Source organism: Dipodomys ordii, unplaced genomic scaffold (genome assembly GCF_000151885.1).
Source record: "Dipodomys ordii isolate 6190 unplaced genomic scaffold, Dord_2.0 Scaffold113, whole genome shotgun sequence".
NCBI lineage: Eukaryota > Metazoa > Chordata > Mammalia > Rodentia > Heteromyidae > Dipodomys > Dipodomys ordii.
In genome coordinates, this window is record NW_012267329.1 from 2694873 (window position 1) to 2711931 (window position 17059).

Here is a 17059-nt window from a genome sequence, read left to right on the forward strand (position 1 = left end):
GAGGCTGAGATTTGAGAAATGTATTTCAAAGCCAGCCTGCTTTATCTCCAATTAACCACTTAAAATCCAGAAGTGGCAACAGTGCTTAAAGTGGTGAAGCGCTAGCCTTGAGCAAAAGAGCTCAGGGTTTGGGTGCAGTCTCTGAGCTCAAGCCCCATGACTGACCCCCAAAAAGGGGGGAGGCAACATATTCAGACTTGCTGATGGTTTGGGGTTGGTTGGGGGGGGTTGCTTTTTTTTTTTTTTTTGGTTGTGGGGCTTGAACTCTGGGCCTTGGCGCAGTCCCTGAGCTCTTCAGCTCAAAGCAAGCATTCCTGCTACTTGAGCCATAGCACCACTTCCAGTTTTCTGGTGGTTTGTTGGAGGTAAGAGGGTCACGGACTTTCCTCCTGGCTTTGAACAATGATCCTCAGATCTCAGCCTCCTAAGTAGCTAGGATTACAGGCATGAGCCACTGGTGCCTGGCTTCAAATTGTTGATGTTATATCATCATTGTACTGTGAAAAATTCACATTTTTTATCAAAATTCATAAAAGCTAGGTTCTAGAGGCTTGTGTCTATCCTCCTAGCTAATTGGGAGACTACACAGTTCCTAGGAAGATTAGTTTGAAGCCAGCCTGAGCAGAAAAAGTTGCAAGGCCCCTTCTTAACTTACAGCTGGATATGGTGGCTTGTACCTGTCCACTTAGCTTTGTAGGAGGCTGAAACTGGGAGGATAAAGGTTTACCTGTTATCCTTGCCACAACAGGAAGTCAAAAAGTAGTTGGAACAAACCAGCACCAGTGGCTCAGCCACTCAGGAGGCTGAAATCTGAGGATCAAAGTTTGAAGCCAGTTCTGGCAGAAAAGTCTGTTACTCTCCAATTGAAATTAACTTCCAGCAAAAAGCTGAAAGTGGAGCTGGGGCTCAAGTGGTAGAGCACTAGCCTTGAACAAAATAGTTCAGGGACAGAACCCAAGCCTTGAGTTCAAGCCCCAGAACCGGCAAAAAAAAAAAAAGTTGGACCTTGGTCCAACTTTAAAAACCCATGACCTCAACTTAAAATTTTCCATCACAATAAAGAACTAGAGATGTGACAGTAGAGCACCTGCCTAGCAAACAGGAGGCCCTGAGTTCAAAATCACCAAAAGGAAAAAGGGTGCTGATAAGGCCATATCTGTAATCCTAGCTACTCAGAAGCTGAGCTCTGAAGATCATAGCTTAAAAGCCAGCCCAATAATACAAATCTGACTCATTTCCTATTAACACGCAAAAAGCTGGAAGTAGAAGCATAGCTCAAATGGTAGAGTACCAGCCTTGAGCAGAAAAGTTAAGCAATAGCAATGAGGCAATGCAGGCAAGCCCTAGCACCATCTCTCTCTCTCTCTCTCTCTCTCTCTCTCACACACACACACACACACAACACTTAAACCTTACATGTATTTTGTTAATCATATATTTGTAGTCTTACTATCTTGTCTTTCTCTTACTAGGAACCTCTTTAGAGGCTGAGGGTACAAAAATTTCCAAGAAGCTGTTGTATATCTGTGACCTGTGTTCCTTTTATTGGATTTATACTTACCAGTCACAGGTCATTCACAACATTTAGGTATACACAACCATCAGTGTACTTCATTTGTGTCTACAAATCCAGGAAAAGATGAATATTGTTTCATCGGGGTACTCCTCAGGAATAAACAGTAAGCCAGCAGGATGTGCTTTCCCTCTGCTTTAATCCAAGAGAAAGTAAAGGTCTGGGAATAGGCTCTGATAATTCCAACCCAGGATCTGCATCCTGTGTTAGACAAAGAGCAATGATGATTGTTTCCACAGTACATTTTGAACATACAAAACGAACTTTAGGCCTTTGGAGTAAGAGAGAAAACATTGCCTTGAAAACCATTTCTTTAGAAACCTGGGTCAATAACTGGGTGCCAGTGGCTTATGATTGTAATCCTAGCTACTCAGGAACTGTGATGAGGATCATCACAGCAAACCAAAGAGCAGGGATCATCTAACAGGCTCATAAAAAGTGATTTAATGAGAGTTCGAAGTACTGGAGAAAAAGTGTCTAGAAAACTTGTAGGACGGGCAAAAATCACACAAGTTGGGGAGCCAAGAAGACAATAGCAAAAGGAAAATAAATGAAGATGGATGACAACTATTAATAGCAGAAGTTAGAGGTCAGTAAGCTTTGGCTTGTTTGCCTAGTGAATATCATCTATGCCTTAGCCTTAGTAAAAGTAAGTCAATTGTTATTAATAGTTTTCATTATGCTCAATTGCAAAGAATAAAAACTTAAAACACTTAAGACACTAACTTTAAATTGTTATAAATTATTGGGTCATAGTCCTAGTAGATTTTATTTAATAATTTTTAAAAATATTTGATACAGGTAGAATGACAATGAAAAACTATACAATTCTTTCTATGTTAGAGCAAATATATACAAATGGAGGCATTTCAAAAATAATCCCTAAGGTGATGTCTTTTTATTCAATGTCACAAGTAGCTCTATAACATAGCATACATAGTTTCCCACTAAAAAGATGATATTTATACTTCCATATGCTAAACTGACCATTGGAGGGGGAGGCATGACACAGGACAAGACAATCTGAAGTGAAGTAAGCATACCCCAAGCAAAATTGGGTGTCTTCAAATTCAAAATGGTTAGATAGAAGGTCCATGAGAAGCTTGTTAAGTACTCAGAGCTTATATACTTGCTGAAAGAGAAATTAATCCAGTTATTCCATGTGCATTTGTTGAGCACCTACTATGTGCCAGGCACTAATTACAACAATGAAGAGTACATTGACAAAGCTTAACTTCAGACTGGACTTCAAAAATGCTTTCTACCTGGCCTGGGGGCCACTATTATCTTCTGAAGGAAATTTTATAGTGAAGAGAGATTTTTTCCTTTAAAATAAAATGCGCCATGTTACAGGTTTCTTATTGTTATTGTTCAGTGTAGTATTTGTGATGCCTAGTAGAATAGTGAGCAAAGAGTGAATTGGGAACAGGAAAAGTGAGTTCTAATCCTGTTGTCATAAATTGTGTAACTTTAAGCAAATGACACTTCTCTGGCATAACTCTGAATAGGTAAAAGGCTAATTGGATTATAAATTGTAGGATACTGGAGTGAAAGGTACAGACCATATGGTCCTGTGCTTTTCAGAATCCTTCATTCAAGTGAAAATATTAACAGCTCTAGTGTAAAACTGACAAGAGTCACTTTGACAGCCCCCTGAATCTCACTCACCCTGTTTCTTCCCTCACCTTGAAGAGGTCCATGAGGGTCCACAGAAAACCTTCACTCTCTAGTAAAGGAAATCAACATAAAATAGAAGTGACTATTAATGAGCATATATGGCTTCCAACTAAAGAGGAAGGAGGAGGGCTAAAGAGAATAGGTTAAGAAATTCATTTTTTTAACATAAAATTTCCTAGAAAGGAGTCTTCTGTTTTCTCTCAAAGTAGGCCCTTTATGAAAGGGAACTTTGAAATTGATTGTGTTTAAGGCAATCAGCCAGGGAGGGGCTGAAATAAACAACCAGCAAGTAAGCCTACAGGACTGACCTAGGGAAGGTGGCAGAAAACACACAGACTTCATGTTGCCCGGCATTTGACTGACAATTCTAGCACTGGTGGTTACAAGAGAAATAAGTGGAAAATGAGGAACTTCAGACAAGTGCCAGATCCCTGAGCAGAAGCTCCCATCTCTCACTCAGACATATTAATACAAGGCTGGGTACCAGTGGCTTACATCTATAATCCTAGCTACTCAGGAGGCTGAGATCTGATTATCACAGTTCAAAGCTAACCCAGACAGTAGAGTATTTATCTCCAATTAACCACCAGGAAACTGGAAGTGGCACAGTGGCTCAAAGTGATAAAGCGCTAGCCTTGAGTAAAAAAGCACACAGATAGTACCCAGTCCCTGAGTTCAAGCCCCACAACTGACATACACACCCCCCAAAAAAGTGAGCAGTGCAAATCACAAGTTAGAAACTTCTTCAGAGGCTTCTCTTCACAGAGAAAGTCCTATCTTGGTATCTTGTCCACTAGCCCCCACAGACCTGAAATTAAACCAAAAAGTGAATGTGCATGTTGAATGATGGACCTATTTGGTCAGGGCTGTGATCTCTTCAGATTTCATGGCATCAGACAGGAAGCTAAGCTCATTGCATAAAGTCTCGTATCGGAATGCCATCCGAATCTGAGCCACATTTGTCTTTCGGATGTCGTTTCCTTCAGGTCCTTCTTTATAATAGTTCTCTCCCAAAAACTTCTGTTTTTCCTAGGGAACAAAGAAAATAGGCAGCTTTGATTTTAGCCCCAGCAAACAGATTGGTTCCCCTGAAGCAGTTCCTCAATCAGGACATCATCCATAGCACTCAAAATCCTTCCTGGCCTCCATGTTCTTGAGGATGTCACCTGATCTCAGTCCCTTCATGCCTAGGACTTCCTTGACCAGAAAGGAAAGAAGCTGCCATGGGTAGTAAGGTCTTAAGATTAATTAAGAATCCCTCCTGAGGTGACAAGGGCAGAGAGACAAGTTTCTGGGGAGGACAAGTCATAGGAGCAACTACATAAAAACTTAAGCTTTAAAAAATCTTCCCTGTTTTGACTCTGAGGTCTCTGATCCATTTGGAGTTGACTCTGGTGCAGGGTGATATATAAGGATCTAGCTTTAGTTTTCTACAAGTGATTCACCCATTTTGCCGGCACCATTTACTGAAGAGGCTGTCTTTCTTCCATTCTATTTGTTTAGCTCCCTTATCAAAGATTAGATGGCTATAGGTCTGTGGGTTCATTTCTGGGTTTTCAATTCTATTCCACTGGTCCTGAGGTCTGTTCTTGTGCCAGTACCAAGCTGTTTTGATTACTATGGCTTTGTAGTAAAGTTTGAAATTTGGTATTGATATTCCTCCAGGACTCAAATGTTTTTTCTTTCTTGCTATTGTTTCTAACATATAAGATATTTCTTTGTTGCTTTGTATGTCCCTCCCCCACAGTATAACCCGTTTTCACTGTATTTGATGTTGGTATAATTTGTGGAGGAGAAGGGAAAAAAACAAATTGTTTAAATAGGGATACAGGTGGACCCATTGCAACAATGAGATGTACAAGACATTATGTTGAAAAACGAACCTTACAACTTTGGCACGGGGTGGGGGGGGGCACTGTGGACAGCGGGGAGGAGATGGGAAGGAGAAACAAAGGAGGAGGCAACAATGCTTGATAAGAAATGTACTCATTACTTTGTTCATGTAATTGTAACCCCTCTGTACGGTATTTTCACAATTAAGAAAAACTATTTGTATATTAATAGGGTTTGAGGAGTATGTCCACGTGAAGTTCCGTAGGTGAGCCATGCCTTACCTGATAAAAATAGTTATTACTCTGTGACTTCATTGAAACTTTGAATCTCAGAGTTGCATAATTAAAGTAGACATGTGCATTGAGGTAGCTCAATGAATCCAACAGAGACTTTCTCTGAATAAAAATCCTAATTATTTTTAAAAAGTTCCTGTATCATCACCCACAATATTACTAACATCCCCAAGGGAAGTACCCAAGAAGCAGCCAGAGAATGTTCCCACTACCAGCTCTATGTCAGAATCATGCAGGAAGCTATACAAAAAAATGCTGGTGCCTGGTTCTCAGCTATTCCAGAGGAACAGCGTGCCTGCTCTTTGCCAGCATGATTCTAGTCTATGGATAAAATGTGGAACAAGCCCCAGTGCTCAGCTTCCATTCTAGAGAGAAAGACGTGCACGTGTTGTCTGTAGTGATAAAAGCTATGAAGAAAGGCAGAAGAAGCGGATAGAGGAGGAGGACAAGTGTGTGTCTGCTTCGGAATAGATGACCAGGGAAGGCCTCTTCAAAGAGGTGACCTTGAGTACAGCACTGAAAAACTTGAGTGAGCAGCCATGAAGTTCAGGTGACTCCTAAGGATTGTCCCTGGCCTGCCTGTCTATGCTCAAAGGCACTGTTTGTTCTGTCTCTCATGAATCCTAGAATTTAGCGGACACCTGCCACACAGTAGACACTCTTCGCCCATTTGTTAAAAGGATGGGAGGGACCAACAGCCCCATCATGCACCATACCTGATGTGAGAGGCCGCTCTGCAGCACACTGTTCCTGGCAATCTCACACAGGTCACACGTGCTCAGCTTCCATACTTGTGCTGCAATGGCATATTCCTCCATCAGTGCTTCCTACACCCTCCCCCAAAGCACATGGATTAGACAGGAAAACGTCCACTTCCAAACTTCACAGATCTCCCAAGCTAAAAACAATGTACATGGCATCTGGATCAAGCAAGATCACACCTAAAATTGCCAATTTTTAAGATCTTCTCATGTGAGTTCATGGTTTATTGGAAATAAAAGCACATTTATGCCTTTCATTTGTTTGTTGACCAGTATTAAGCAGCTGTCCTTTTGAAACCTGATGCCTGTCATTGGGGATGTCAGTCTGCTCCACGTGACAATCTAGGTGGTTTTCCTTGTGCCAGTCAAAGCCTAAGCACTGTCCCTGAGGGTTTTTTTTTCTCTTATTTTCCTCAAGGCTAGTGCTCTACCACTTGAGCCACAGTTCCACTTCCAGAGTTTTAGTGATTAATTGAAGATGAGTGTCACAGTCTTTCCTGCCCACATTGGCTTTGAATTGCAATCTTCAGATCTCAGGACCTCCTTTGTAGCTGGGATTCCATGCAAGAGCCATGGGCACCCCTAGGATTCCATGCATGAGCCATAGGCACCCAGCTTTCACTCAACTTTTTTTTTTGGCTGGGGAGGGCGGGGAGGTCCAGTCGTGGGGCCTGAACTCTGGGCCTGGGCGCTATCCCTCAGCTCTTCAGCTCAAGGCTAGTGCTCTACCATTTGAGCCACAGCGCCACTTCCGGCTTTTTTCTTTTTGCTTATTTGGTGCTGAGGAATCAAACCCAGGGCCTCAGGCATGCAAGGCAAGCGCTCTACAACTGAGCCACCTTCCCAGCCCCTCACTCAACTTTTTTGCTCACAGCTGTTGCTCTACCACTTCAGCCACATCTCTAGTTCTAGCTTTTGCTGGTTAATTGGAGAAAAGAGACTGGCTGGCTTCAAACTGCAATCCTCATATATCAGTCTCTTAATGTAGCTAGGATTATAAGCACAAGCCATCAACATCAAGCAGAGCAATTCCTGTTAAAAGGGATTTCCCTAGGTCAATTAAATTTTGCTCTTTTACTCAAGCAAATCAAAACAAAAAAGACACATAAATGGTACATTTCCCTGAAGTAGTACAGTCTAAGAACTAACCAACCACATGATCCAACATCCTTTAAGGAAAAACCAAGTGAGGAATAGGAATAATGTAATTAGCAATCGTTTAATCAACAAGTATATTGGTTACAGCTTAGTTAATTGTAGCTTAGTTAATTAGCTCCATGGCCTCCAATAACCAATCAAAACAGTTACTACTAGTAGTCCATATTGGTCTGGTCTGTTGGGTCCAGACTAAGCAGTCTTCTACAGAAGTTTAACACCATTCTAGACAAGCTTATTTTTGGTACCAGCTCTTCAGCTTTGCTTTTTTTAACTTACTACAATGTTTTCTTAAGATTGTCCAAAAGTCGGGGCTGGGAAGATGGCTCAGTGGTAGAGCGCTTGCCTTGAATGCATGAGGCCCTGGGTTCGATTCCTCAGCACCACATAAGCAAAAAGAAAAAAGCCGGAAGTGGCACTGTGGCTCAAGTGGTAGAGGTAGAGCGTTAGTCCTGAGCTGAAGAGCTGAGGGACAGCGCCCAGGCCCAGAGTTCAAGCCCCACGACCGGACCCCCCCGCAAAAAAAAAAAAAAAAAAAAAGATTGTCCAAAAGTGCCAGGTGCTGGTGGCTCACAGCTGTAATCCTAGCTACTCAGGAGGCTGGGATCTGAGGATCAAATTTCAAAACTAGTTGGGGCAGAAAAGTCTATGAGGCTGTTATCTCCAGTAAACTACTCAGGAAAAGCAGGAAGTGGTGCTGTGGTTCAAATGGTAGAATGCTAGCCTTAAGTAAAAAGCTCAGGGACAGCACCAAAGCCCTGAGTTGAAGCCCCAGGATTTGGGGGCTGGGGATGATTGTCCAAAAATAAAAGTTAATGTGAGTATAGTAAGATCAGAGATGGAAGATTATGAATGAGAAATGATCTTAAGACACGAGGCGAGATAATGTAATCCCAAAAGGGCTAGGTTGGGGCTGTGGTCCTATTTTCTCTTCTGTGATGTGAAATGTCTGTCATGAATCACCAGCTTTCCTGTAATCTTTTCCCCATCTATCTCATTGCCTCCATCTTCTGGATCAGTGGTTCTTCAAGTGTGGTCCAAGGACTTGTAGACCTAAAGACCTTTTGAAACTTAACTCTCCTTGCCAACTATGTATTTTTGCTAAGCAAGATTATTTTCAGATGCTTTATCAACAAATTATAGAATTAGACATGAGACTCCAGATGTCTTCTATTAAGTAAGACATTAAGGAGATTTGCAAAATTGAAAAACAATGCTACTCCTTGGTATTTTTAGAAGTATTTTTCATTAAAAAATGGTATTTATTAACACTTAAGTTCACTAATAAATATTTTTAAATTTTTCATTAGTTTCTAACATAGCAAATATCAGTAGATATAACTTGTATCAACTATAACTCTTTGAGGGCTTCAACTCTTCAGAGCACAAAGGGGTCTACAGCCCAGAAACCTGGATAAGCTTGGTGCTAGACAACTCCAGTGTTTGTATTTTTGCTAATTAGTGACTGATCTTGTTAATATCAAAATGTGCCATTAAGCTCAAAATAGCGGCTCAAGCCTGTAATTCTGGCTACTCAGGAGACTTAAGTTAGGAAATTACAATTTAAAACCAGCCCAGGTATAAAAGTTTGAGGAATTGCCGGGCACCGGTGGCTCATGCCTGTAATCCTAACTACTCAGGAGGCTGAGATCTGAGGATCGCAGTTCAAAGCCAGCCCAGGCAGGAAAGTCCGTGAGACTCTTATCTCCAATAAACCACTAGAAAACCGGAAGTGGCACTGTGGCTCAAGCGGTAGAGCACTCACCTTGAGCTGAAGAGCTGAAGGACAGCACACAGGCCCAGAGTTCAAGCCCCATGACCGACAAAAAAAAAAAGTTTGAGGAATCTACACCTACCCTCCCCAATTTTCAACCAATTGCTGAGTACAGTGGCACAGGCCTGTAATTCCAGCTGCTACAGGAGAAGTACAATGGCTAGGCACAGTGGCACATATTTGATTTCCCCATAAGGGGAAGGCACAGTAGGATTGCAGGTCAGGTCAGGACAGACAAAAAGTGAGACCCACCATCACAATAACCAGTGCAGCCGGCACCGGTGGCTCACGCCTGTCATCCTAGCTACTCAGGAAACTGAGATCTGAGGATTGCAGTTGAAAGCCAGCCCTGGCAGGAAGGTCCATGAGACTCCAATTAACCACCAGAAAACTGGAAGTGGTGCTGTGGCTCAAGTGGTAGAGCACTCGCCTTGAGCTGAAGAGTGCAGGGACAACCTCCAGGCCCAGAGTTCAAGCCCCACAACCAACAAACACAGCAACAACAAAAAACATGCAGACAACAGCTAGAGGTGTGGAAACAGTAGGGCACCAGTCTAGCAAGTGCAGGAATACTTGCAGCTGGTTCCCATAGATGACATCGCCTTTCTTTTTTCTTTCCCCCAGAGATCCCAAGTGTAATAATATTAATAAAAATACACCTCATATGCATGCTAAGTACAGATGTCTTAGCCCCTGTTATAGTACATTCTAGCTCATTGTCGTAATGAAGGCAGAGGTCATTTTATGCCTATTTTATAGATGAAGAGGAATACAATACAGGTTACAGGGCTAGACATACCAAACAAAGGGAAAATGGAGAAAGGCAGAGATGAATAAAACTACCTTCAAGAGCTCAGGACTCCAAAGTGGGTTATGGGAAGAAAGACATCTTTCCTCACCAGCCGACCCCTAAAGACAAACTGAGCCCTAGCTTGTTTTCCCACTGAGAAAGGCCAGGTCTGGACTGAGGCCTGCTGGGACACCACTGCCTTCCCTCCCCACAGACCCTCACCTTGGTGTAGTGGAACTGCATGGGGTCGTCGGTGGAGAGAGAAACGTGCAGTCCCTTGTGCAGGAATTCCCGAAGAGGGTTCTTAGAATATTCCAGGAATAGGCTGTTGTTGCTAAGAGGAGACATGGCAATGGGGATCTGAGCAAGGTAGTAGAGATACTGCAATACCGGACTCTGCAAGAAAACCACCATACGCTGTGACACGCACCATCATGGAGGGAGGGCAAGCATTCATCAGTGGAAACCACAAGTTGGGCAGTATCTGTGCAGGTCCCCAACTGAGCCAAAGTTCCCTAAAGTCATACAAACCCTTTCCTTCCCCCCCCCCGTGTTCCTCCCATTGCTGCATGCTAGCCCCATGGGCAATGGCCTCCTGCCCAGTTTGAAGTACCCACTCTTGGCTTCCAGTTGGAGGCGCAGCTGGAGGAAGGAAAGAAGGGGGCCTCGTTTTTCATCTTCTATTCACCTCCCTAAAGTGCTTCCCTAAGGCGCCATGCCATGAGACCTGCACACGTGGAGTTTGTTGTTTGATGGGAAACAACCTCGGTGAGACTAAATAGTACCCTCTCAGAGATGAACCATGAAGAGACTAGTAGGGGCTGAGCTGGATGGGCTACAACAGGTATAATTTGCAACATCGCCCATACTGAAATGAGAACTGAGGGTGGGTCCACCGGGACTGTGGCACAGGAGCAGTTTAACAAACTGTATTCCTCTGGGAAGACTGACACCCAGAGTCCACAGTAGCATGATTGACATGGCAGGAGAAGCTAGACAGCTGCTGACACCACCCCACCCCTCCCCCAACCAGGCAAGTGGCTTATAGATGAAAATGCCATTGTTCATCTACAAGGCCTATAACATGAGGAGCCTGGGTATTATAATGTAGTGCAGGAAAATGTGATTCTGAATTCTGTGTTTATTGTGTGTTTTGTGCCAGTTTGGGGGCTCAAACTCAGCACCTGGGCATTGTCCCTGAGATTTATTTTTTTTACTCAAGGCTAACTGTACTCTATCACTTGAGCTACAGCTCTAGTTCTGGCTTTTTGGTAATTGGAGATAAAAGAGTCTCACAGACTTTCCTGCCCAGGCTAGCTTCATACTACAATCTTCACATTGCAGCTTCCTGAGCAGCCAGGATTACAGGCAACCATAATAAATGTTTTAAAAATATGCCGTAGATGAAAGAAAGATGAGTGTTGGAATTGCTTTAAAAAGAACTAATAAAGTTCTTTCTATTAAGTGATTGCAAGGAGATTTTCATTTCTTTACTTTTGGGGAAATTGAGATGTGTCTGGTTATATGACTTTCATAATTAAAAATGAATCCAAGATAACCATAGATAGCCTGATTCAGAAAAAGAAACTCATGATCTACTAGAGGCTTTCAGCAGTAGGACGGGAGCCTCAGCGGACCCAAGGCACCCACTTACCTTCTTGAGGAGTAGTCCATGGGAAATGTTGTCAGCAGTTAGGAAGGCAGATACCAGGTGGGTGATGGAGCCAGCCTCCCCACAGTGAGGCCGGAACAGAAATGTGCTCAGGCCTCGCTCTCTGTAGGAGAAGGGAGGCTCCAGGTCAGAAAGCACTCTTGGTTCACAGCCTGGGGCCCACACTCCCAGCCCAGAACCTACTTGCTCCAGAGGAGACTGTCACCACAGCACAACTAAGCACAACTGGCCCCTAGTGCACCCTAGAAATGACTCCTAAAATGCAGACTCCCAGGCCCAGAGCCATTCAGAGCCAAAAGGCATGATCTCCCAAGCAGAGATAGAGCCCATCTGTCAAGGGCGATGCTGGCATCTCTACCCACCTCCTCTCCAGGTCTGCGTCCCTCACTCAGAGACCTCAGAGCCGGACACAACACGAAAAACCAGCAAGTCCACCCTCTCTGTTATAGAAATGGGCAAACGAAGACCAGGAGAGAGTGAGATCTGAGCTCAAAGCCACTGAGCAGGTCAAAAGCAAAGCTAGAACCTCAGCTCAAGATTGCCTCTACCCCAAGCCCAGGCCTCTTCGCTCAACTGCAGTTGGTACCTTTGGCTGTGGATATGATGGTAGGGTGTGTGCACGTGAGGCTACTTGTGGGAGTTGAGTCTATTTGGCTCTTTGTCTGTCCAATGCCTGGACAGTGCCTATCTCACAGCAGCATGACTCACGTGGAAAGCACCAAATGCAAGTGTTCACATTGCATTCATTGGCAAGTAAACCTGCATGTCCTGTGTTTCTACTGTCTCGGGGCTATACAGACCACACGGAGATGTGTGTTGGTGAGTATGTGTACATACGAACATGTGGGTGTATGTGGTGGTGTGTCACGTCACTGTACACGTCTATATTGACTTGGGCATTATAATAGGCATGACTGATTGTGATTATGTGATACGTGCCTTGTGTAGTTTCCTGGAAAATATCCACATGAGCACACGGACAGGTGTGTTGGCTGAAGTACACACAGACACGTGGGAGTGTGCTGTACGCGTTCTGCACAGGGAGGGGTCATTGATAGAGGCAGGTGATAGAGCATTGATAGAGCAGGTGGCACGCCTCACCCACCTGCGGAGGTTGTTGAGCACCATGATGTTGGCATACATGTAGTACAGGTAGTAGCTGTACGGGGGGTTCTGCTCGCTGGTCCAGATGTCTGGGCTGGGGCTCTTTTCTGAGAACATGTGGTCACTGTGCTTAGACTCATCATCCACGCTGTCGAACCCTGTTACCTGTGTAAGGGGAAGATCCTAAGCATCAAACCAAGGTGGAACAAGACAGACTCAGGCTGTGCTCAGCGTCCTGTGGCCCAGAGCTGAGCTGCTGGAAGCCTGAGTCCAGGAATTTACACTTCAGCTGGAGAAGGCCCCATTCCTCCCCAGTCTGCAGCCCCAAATACCTAAACAGCCCCTCCCCCTGCCCTCGTCTCTCTCTCTCTCCCTGCCATCCCTCGCCTTCCTCCCTGCTCTCCCCTTATTGTTGGCAGGAGTCTCCAAATGATACATCCTCCACCTTCTATAAAGCTGGGCACCTGGGAGCATCTGGCCTTTTCCCTCCTGCTCCCTCCAGTTTTCGCTCAGGTCCACTTGAGTCCACACCAGTCCCTTCTCTCCAAGCCCACTCCTGCCCTGCCCTGCCCTGCCCTGCCCTGCCCACCCAAGGCCTCAGGCTGACTGCCCTACCTGGGAGGCAATATGTCATGGAGTTGGGTTCTCCTGCATACGAATCCCACATGAAGGGCTGTCAGTGAGCTCTGTTTAATACTCACAAGAGCCCTGCAAAGTTCCTAGCTTCTTGAGGAGATTAGGCACAGATATTGCCAAGCAAGAAAGTGGTAGAACTGCTCTGCTGCTTACTAACACATCAGAGATTAAAAAACAAAACAAAAACAGGGTAACTGTGAGGCTGACGTGACCCTGTGGTGTACAACTGGGCAGGGCAGCAAGACGTGAGGCAAATGTCAGCTGCATCCCTGGTCCCGGTGGGGGCCACATTCCCAGGGGACTTCCATCCTACAGATGCCCCCTTAGTTTAGAGAGTCAGCTTCTTGGGGCTGATGACTCCATACTTAGGATACAGGGCTCCATAATCTGAGACAAGAAGCCATAGTATGTGGGGGGGGGGACAGGAAGCCTGACTAGGCCCCCGGGGAAAGCCACCTCCTCTGCAACACTGAGCTTGCCTAGGCCCCCACCCCACTTACGTATTTGAGGAACAGGTGAAGCTCCCGGTGATCTTGGGGGTTGATTGTGGCCTTGAAAAGAGGCAGAAAGATGTTCTCCAGCATCTTCCCAAAGTTTGGCAGTAGCTTCTTTGACCTAAATATGTCACTGGAGGGAAGCAAGACTCATTTGTTAGGTGGATCCCAGAGTGACCCTGGCTTGTCAAAGACTGGCCTCTGGGAGTGAAAGTAGTCAGCTGTAGCCTTCCTCCTCCACTGTCAGAAACCTCTGTAATACCAGGCAGCACTTTACAAACGTAAAGTGCCTATCAGGGGCACTGTCTCAAGCCAGAGGCATTGTGGGAATGGGTTGGTGGGTTTCAGGCTGATCAAGGTCTGAAGATGGAGTCCTTAAATTTCCCAGTAAGCCAGGGTCTGTGGCCCTCAGCTCAGGTCCCCGGTCTTCTCGGAGGAGAGAGGCACTCTGAGTGACAGTCAAGGAGGGGTCAGTGATGTAGGCCAATAGCGTATCACTTCATAGCCCCCAATCCACACAAACCTTCAGTGAGAAGAAGGCAAGGGTGATCATCCCCCACAAAGCCTTGGCACACACATACACAGAACAAGAGTTGAAATCTCATGCCAACCACTCCTCCCTAGGGAAAGGAGGGGGACCTAAGCTGACACAGGAATAGGCCTGCCCCTCTCTAGTGTGCACAGGTGCCCATGCAGGACAGACACCTCTCTAGAGGATGTGGGGAAGATTATGCTTACTAGATCCGGGGCACCTGGATGATCCAGCGCATGTTGGGTGAGTAGACCTTGTGCTGGATAAACCATCGGGCTAGGTTGGGCCATTCTTCGGGACTTCGGCCATAGATGGAAAGGCGTGGCTCTGAGTACTGGTACTTGCTCTCTTCTAGCTCCCGGGCCACCTCCTGGTACCAAAAAGAACCAGGTCAATCCAAGAGCCTCCCAGCTACACAGGAGACCCAGCCCCCAGTTGCGCTCAAGGCTCACTTGGCCAAGCGGCTGAAGGCAGTCAGGCCAGTAGATCTATATCCCCCACGCCGCCATGTAGGTACCCACCCCCAGCACAGGTTCCTTCTGGGATGAAAGCTGTGGGTCTGCATCTTCACCTTGTGGAGCCAGGCCAGGCAGCAGCCATGTCTATACACAGCCAACCCGCACCCTGCCAAATTCAAGCTCCAAACAGAAATGGCAGGGCACCAGAAGGCTGTGAACTCTTCCAGGATAGATGTCCTCCCCTCTTTCCTGAAACTGGCAAGCGCAGCACTGGCTGGCTGCCTATGCTCAGGAACAAGGCCCAAAGGCTTGAGCACATGGGCTCCTCAGAGCTGGCCTCAGCTACTAAAAAGGTGACTAAAGAAGCATTTGGGTAAGGGAAGGGACCCCAGGCTATGCAGGCTCCCATTCTTTATAGCAGATGCCATCAGGTGCCTGAGGAGGCCCTGGAGAGGCAGAGGACTCACTCACCTTGACCATTCGAGCAAAGTACTCTCCGCCTAGGTAGTTTTCAGTCTTCAAATACAAGTCACGCAGCTCACTGGCCCCCACAGGGTTGTATTTGGAGTTGAACTTGTCAAATCGATGGAATGTCTGCCGACCCTGGAGGAAGGAGACTGCTCATAGCTGCCAAACACATTCCCCTCTGCAGACTTACCAGGTACCCTTATGTGTGTCCACACTGTACAGTGCTCCCTGTGGCTTCGTGTATGAAAGCCTGCAGTTTCTGACGGCCAGGACCATATTCCCTCAGTCCGGGCCTTTGGAGAGTGCTCTATGAAAGTGTATCCAAGACCCTGTGCTCCAAGGAACCCTGGTGAGGAGCATGGCCTGCTGGGAGAGCAGATAATTTGAGGCCAGTGCACTACCAACTATAAAAGACTTCCATCCTTTTTAAGGCTAATATTCCACTGTGTGTATATCTACCACATTTTGGTTGCGCTTCATCTGTTGAGCACTTTTGGTTACTGTGAGTAGTGCTGCTGTGAACATCTGTGTGAAAGTGTGCACTCCAGTCCCTGCCTCTAATTCTTTGGAGTGTGGGCCCAGGGTTGGAAGTCCTGGGGTACATGGTATTTCTACAGCTAAATTTTTGAGGACCTGCCATATTGAATCACCATTTTATAGGCAAGGAAATAAGAGTTCAAGTGAGTTGCTTAAAAGCATATAACTCCTGTGAGGTAGAAATGAGATTAGAACTTGGACCCCTCTGACACCAGGTCATGTATTCCTCCTCTGTCCCACAGTCGCTCCAAGCCCTGTTAGCCTCTGACATCAAACTCCCTAAAGTCCCTCCATAAACAGGGAGTTGCTTCTCTAGCTGGTCACTCTCTAAGCACAACATGGCCCTTTCTCCAGGGGCCACATTCCCAATCCAGGTGCTTTCTGCTACAGACACCCAGGGCAGAAGCTCACTCACTGCGTGGACGTCCAGTGAATCCACAGTGAGGTCGTAGGGGTCCATGTGCAGGCTGTCAAACACCTGCCGAAGCGTGATCTTCCGGCCTAGCTTCTTAGCCACAGTCCTGTCGGGCTCCGTCTGGTATGTGTGTTTGATGAAACGCAGCAAGTGCTTCTGGTTCATGCAGGCTGCTGCGTGGATGTGCGTGTCCACCTGGAACACAGTGCCCACGGGGTGGTGAGCCAGGCCACCTTCCCTGGCAACAAGCCCTCCATGTGGCAGACATAGCCTCAGCACCATCTGGGCCATGGACACAGCACATGCCAATCCAGGATGCCCTCAGTTTGACCCTAACCTGAGCCTCTACCAAGCTTCGTACTCGCAGGAAATGGCACATCTGGCACCCAGCTGTTCACACTGGAAACTCTAGGAGTCATTCTCAACCCTCCCCTTCCTCTTCCGCCCTCCCTCCACACCTGTCAGGCCCATCAGTTCTCTTTTCATACAGATCTCAAATGTACACAGCATTCTCCAACCTCAGGGCTACCACACAAGTCCAAGTCTTCAGGCTCTCACTCCTGAATCCACAATGAGCGTATAACTGGCTTTGCTGCTTCTGCTGCACTGGTTCAAGCACTCTCTCCACACAGAAGCTAGAAAGGATCCGTTTTTACCTAATTTGTTTCTGTTATTAATCTTAGGGTAAGGGCCCTGCTGATACCCGGTCCCTTCATTTCCTCAGCCTGCTCATCCCTACTCACTCTTTTCACTGTGCTCCCCTCCAGGACAGCCACCTGGCTACTTTTTTTTTTTTTTTGTCGGTCATGGGGCTTGAACTCTGGGCCTGGGCACTGTCCCTCAGCTCTTCAGCTCAAGGCGAGCACTCTACCACTTGAGCTACAGTG

At 46.0% G+C, this 17059-nt stretch overlaps 1 protein-coding gene across 3 annotated transcripts in view; it reads right to left on the minus strand.

Moving 5' to 3' along the window:
* Positions 1-3959: 3959 nt before the first annotated feature.
* Positions 3960-17059, minus strand: part of Ampd3 (adenosine monophosphate deaminase 3) — a 41512-nt gene continuing 28412 nt past the window's right edge. For 2 of the 3 annotated variants that reach the window (XM_013028713.1, XM_013028712.1), the window contains exons 7-15: positions 16173-16367; positions 15224-15355; positions 14501-14664; positions 13769-13895; positions 12634-12797; positions 11511-11631; positions 10079-10252; positions 6093-6203; positions 3960-4279 (exon numbers count right to left, since the gene is read on the minus strand). In XM_013028713.1, the coding sequence (XP_012884167.1) occupies positions 4103-4279; positions 6093-6203; positions 10079-10252; positions 11511-11631; positions 12634-12797; positions 13769-13895; positions 14501-14664; positions 15224-15355; positions 16173-16367 (1365 nt within the window). In that variant the 3' untranslated portion in view covers positions 3960-4102. The remainder of the gene's footprint in view (positions 4280-6092; positions 6204-10078; positions 10253-11510; positions 11632-12633; positions 12798-13768; positions 13896-14500; positions 14665-15223; positions 15356-16172; positions 16368-17059) is intronic. The other variant, XM_013028714.1, reaches the window with a different exon arrangement.